This window comes from the organism of the source record quoted next, assembly GCF_019968955.1.
Source record: "MAG: Porospora cf. gigantea A chromosome Unknown PgA_NODE_2064_length_4180_cov_338.924, whole genome shotgun sequence".
Taxonomy (NCBI): domain Eukaryota; phylum Apicomplexa; class Conoidasida; order Eugregarinorida; family Porosporidae; genus Porospora; species Porospora cf. gigantea A.
This window is the reverse complement of record NW_027151494.1, coordinates 1-4,180: the sequence shown is the minus strand read 5'-3', so window position 1 is coordinate 4,180 and position 4,180 is coordinate 1. Positions and strand designations below refer to the sequence as shown.

Genomic DNA, 4,180 nt, shown 5'->3' with positions numbered 1-4,180 from the left:
TTCCCATAATACCTTTAGAGGAGGTGCCCCTAAGGTTTGTGGACACCGTAGAGGCCTTACAGGAAATGCTGAATGAGCTGAAGCGCGAGGTAGTGGTCGCTGTGGATCTGGAGCACCACTCGAAGCACTCCTATCGAGGCATCACTTGCTTGATCCAGATATCGAGCCCTAGTGTGGACTACGTCGTGGACCCGTTTCCAATCTGGCACAGTGTCAGCGAGCTGAACCAGGTGTTCACCGATCCAGGGATCATGAAGCTCTTCTTCGGATGCGTCAATTCTGACGTTCTGTGGTTGCAAAGGGACTTTTCCGTTTACGTCGTCAATCTATTTGACGTGCAGGAGGGCATTCGGATGTTGCAGACACCTGGGGGATACAGTTTCGGAAACGCAGTTGGCTTCTATCTGAGTCAAACCATTGGCAAGGAACATCAACGTAGCGACTGGCGTCAACGCCCTCTAGCAGACGACATGATCACTTACGCTCGACTCGACACGCGACTGCTGCTGCCACTTTTCGCGCACGTCAGAAGGCAGCTGCTCTATCGGGGCAGCACCGAGCTGGGAATAGTCGGTAGCCTGGGCCGAAACAGCATTGCTGTGAGTTGCGTGGAGACCCGCCATACAGACAGTTTATGACAAATGCAAGACGATCAGTTGTGCAGTTTACCAAGACCGGCGTCTGAACGAAGCGGAGAAGGCCCTACAGGTAATGCACAAGGAAGGTGTACTAGAGGGCCCAGGTCCCGCGATTCTCAGGGAGCTCTTTGTGATTCGTGAGCAGTTGGCCCAAGAGATGGACGAGTCCGTGGGCATGCTCATCAGCGAACCAACGCTACATCGAATAGCACGGGAGAAGCCCCAATCTCATAGAGAGCTCGCAGCCCTGCTTTTTCCCCCTAACGATTTTCTGCGCGCCAGGCCGAAAGAGATTTTGCAAGCGGTGGCCTGTCCCGGCAAGGTCGTCCGGAGGCCTGCCCCTGAACACGTGCCTCAGCTGCCCGTAGTGCGAGAGTCCTCTAGACCCGAGGCTCTGGTGTTAGGAGCAGTCTCAGCTGACTTCCGAGAGGTTGACTCATATCCCGTCGACCCTTCTCCACCGAGACCGCATTTACCTGAAGTGATGGTGTCAGTTAGAGTGCTCATAAGCACGCGACGACGCCCACAGTACTGGGGGTCGGCATTTGAGAAGATGGTGCAAGTCTCACAAGCACTCGTTGCTTAATGTAATCTCAGAATTCCCATGTCTGTGCCCTCGTTCCTCAACAAGCAAGTCTCACAAGCACTCGTTGCTTAATGTAATCTCAGAATTTCCATGTCTGTGCCCTCGTTCCTCAACGAGCATTTACAGAAGGTAAAACACCTTCAGCAGCAGCTGGTTGCGTACCGAGCCAAAACAGATGCTCTCTCGAGACAAGTCGAGTCACTCGAAGAAACCAAGATACGGCAGGCAACAGAGCTTGGCACATGGAAGGAGGCCCTGTACGATTGGAAAAGCATTGCCGAGGCTCGTACCGCAGAGCTGGCAGGTGACTCCGCCGATCGGATAGCATTCTTGGAGGAGGCACTCGCAAAAGCGAAGCAAAGACCGTCAGCCGAGCAGCTCGCGCACTGGAGGGGTCAGGCTGAATTGGAGAAGAACTCCTCGCGCAGTCTGGCAGCGCAGCTGGAAGAGGCACTCGCCGAGGAACACAAGACGAGGACTTTGTTGGAGCCGTTGACGAATTACAGCGGCTCTTTGAGTTCTTCTGTGGAGGCGCTGATCGTCTTGCACCGCGAGGAGATCTGCAGAGTCACAACGGAGCTCGCCGAGAGCCAGGAGACGATCACTGGCCTACAACTCGACATGGCCCGACTTGAGGGGCGTTACGAAGACCTTGAGAATGTGGTTGCAGACAACACCGAGGAGCTCACTATGCAGCAGAACCGGATAGAGGCCTTGGACGAGGAGGCCTTACAATTGAGGATCAAGAGTGCCTCCGAAAATGCAGGCCACCAGGAAACTATTGAACGCTTGACAATGGCTTTGGAGCAGCGTGAACGGGAAATGCCAATCGATACGCAAGGGCAAGTCGCGCAGATGAAACATCGAATAGAAGAGCTGGGTGAGGAGGTCACCAGCCACCAACTGAGGGAGGAGTCGCTCAACGAGGCTAGAGCAGACCTCGAACTGCACGTCGCAAGCCTTCAGGATGAACTTGTAAGGGTTCGGGAATCTGTGGCGGAATCACAGTCTGATGTGCCTCCAGAGAGAGCAGCTCAAGCTGTCATCGATCACCTGACAGAACAGCTCCGCGTATTAGAGACACGGAAGGAGGAAGAGACGGCGCTGCTGCGTCTGACGATCGAAGACCTACAAGAACAGCTGAATGAGGAGTCATCAAGTAGTGATATGGAGCCGCCCACTGAAGTGCGCCAGCGAATTGTCGTCCCGCCCTTTAGGCTGGCGACCGCATACGACCCTCCTGTCAGGCTAGCATCCATTTTGGACCGCTGGGCCGCTAACCCACTTCTTGCTCAAATGTTGAACACGACCGTAAATTGAATGTTGCGCACTTTTAAATCAGTTTTCAACTAATGCCAAGATTTGTAGGATGTACTGGAATAGGTTGATAATGTCCAGATAGACCATGAGGGTGGCCATGACCCAGTCGTCAATGCTGAACTGCCTCTTGTGCTTGCCGCCGACAATCATTTGAATGTCGAACATAAGGTAAAAGGAAAACAGAAGCGTTCCAAAGCAAGCGACGACGAGGTGGAAGATGGAGTCTCTGATGAAGATGCCGAGGAACAAGAACGACATGAGCACGATACCTCCAATGATGCCGAACATATACATCCGAGTGAAATCTATCGGACAGAATAGGGCGATGAAGGTGAGCACCACGATGACACCTGACGTGACCCCAATGGCTTCTGCGATTAGGTGGGTGCTGAAGTAGGCGCCATACGAGCCTAACGTGAATCCCATGGCCACACTTAGACCCAGAAGACATATTATATTGATGGGATGCTTTTTTGCAACTCCAGGGCAGCAGGCCAAGGCAATAAAGATGACAAGGAAGGCGACGGTTGACACAATCAGGACCCAAGTATTCCTTCGAAGCCACTCACCAGCAGGTTCAAACAGCGTAAAAAAGAGGCAGATGCCGAAAGAGATAGTCAGCATCGCAGCCAACAACCCGAATACCTTCTTCACGAAGTTCCACCGAAGCAGCTTGTCCGTGTGCTCTCCGATAATTCGGGAGTCTATACCCGCCTCCATGTCGCTAGAGGATACCGATGATACCTTTGATGGGCCTCTATGGTTGGCCGGAATTCCAAAGGGGACGGGGTTCGTCTGAAAGGCGTCAGTGTTGTACTGGCCTGGAGCCATGTGGTGTGTCTGAATACCTTGGTGTGTCTGGATACCTTGCTGCCCCAGATATGGCTGAGTCTGATATGATTGGTAGGATTGAGCCTCGTATGGTTGAGGATTTGCGTGGAATGCGTTCGGAACGGGAGGAGGAACGATCCCCAGAGCTGCTGGCATTGGCTGGCTTATCGGCGGCGGAGCTCCAGGGTAGTTCACTATTTCTTGATCAGGCATAAATGTAAATTTTGATTGTGCAGCAGGGTTTAAATGACAATTAACTGACGAGATGCCAGATTCCCAACGATGGTAATCGCACAGAAACCTTCTTCAACAGGTCCGCAAAGCTTGGTACTACTATCTTCAATCTAGTTCACGCCACCACGGATTTCAAACAGGAATACTGCATGCAGGGCATGAACGTGTATCCTACGGAGGTCCTCCCAGGATCACTTTATATTGGTAAGCGTCTCTGGGCTCCCACTTCTAGGGGACGCAAGTCTGGCGGGCCTCGCGGCCAGCGGGCAGCTACCTGTTCAGACGGTGGTCAACTGCAGCGCAAATTTGAACCTGCAGTCCCAGCACGTCGAGGTTCTAAACATCCCAGCGCTTGACGAGGAGTCGTACCCTCTGCTTACCCGACATCTGCCACTCTTCACGAAGTTTTTAACCGCCAGGTTCCGCGAGGGCAAGGCGGTGTTGGTAAACTGTCAAGCTGGAGTCAACCGGTCCGTAGCCCTGGTCGTTGGGTTCTTGGTAGAGGCCTTTGGATTGCCACTGTTAGACGCAGTTTTTTACGTCCGCCGCCGGAGAGGAAAACCCATCCTGC

At 53.2% G+C, this 4,180-nt stretch overlaps 4 protein-coding genes across 7 annotated transcripts; 3 read left to right on the top strand and 1 right to left on the bottom strand.

The window, feature by feature from the left end:
• Nucleotides 1–65: 65 nt before the first annotated feature.
• KVP18_002534 (uncharacterized protein) lies at nucleotides 66–1,224 on the top strand (the record flags this gene model as incomplete). Of its 3 annotated transcripts, XM_067953483.1 has the most annotated exons (2): nucleotides 66–599; nucleotides 628–1,224. In XM_067953483.1, 2 exons carry the CDS (start codon nucleotides 66–68, stop codon nucleotides 1,222–1,224), a joined length of 1,131 nt encoding a protein of 376 aa, XP_067811625.1. The 3 variants fall into 3 exon arrangements, with proteins under 3 accessions (XP_067811625.1, XP_067811627.1, XP_067811626.1); XM_067953485.1 differs by having other exon boundaries at nucleotides 66–638; XM_067953484.1 differs by lacking the exon at nucleotides 66–599 and having other exon boundaries at nucleotides 712–1,224.
• A 90-nt stretch (nucleotides 1,225–1,314) lies between these two features.
• KVP18_002532 (uncharacterized protein) lies at nucleotides 1,315–2,544 on the top strand (the record flags this gene model as incomplete). The annotated part of the gene is made up of 1 exon (XM_067953480.1): nucleotides 1,315–2,544. The coding sequence occupies one exon, from the start codon at nucleotides 1,315–1,317 to the stop codon at nucleotides 2,542–2,544; it is 1,230 nt and encodes a 409-aa protein (XP_067811622.1).
• Nucleotides 2,545–2,562: 18 nt separating this feature from the next.
• KVP18_002533 (uncharacterized protein) lies at nucleotides 2,563–3,588 on the bottom strand (the record flags this gene model as incomplete). Of its 2 annotated transcripts, none has more annotated exons than XM_067953482.1 (1): nucleotides 2,563–3,588. In XM_067953482.1, one exon carries the CDS (start codon nucleotides 3,586–3,588, stop codon nucleotides 2,563–2,565), a length of 1,026 nt encoding a protein of 341 aa, XP_067811624.1. The 2 variants fall into 2 exon arrangements, with proteins under 2 accessions (XP_067811624.1, XP_067811623.1); XM_067953481.1 differs by having other exon boundaries at nucleotides 2,563–3,375.
• Nucleotides 3,589–3,640: 52 nt separating this feature from the next.
• On the top strand, nucleotides 3,641–4,180 carry KVP18_005174 (uncharacterized protein; the record flags this gene model as incomplete). The annotated part of the gene is made up of 3 exons (XM_067949554.1): nucleotides 3,641–3,660; nucleotides 3,689–3,813; nucleotides 3,842–4,180. Coding segments are annotated over 3 exons (484 nt in total), but the record flags the coding sequence as incomplete, so codon positions are not given.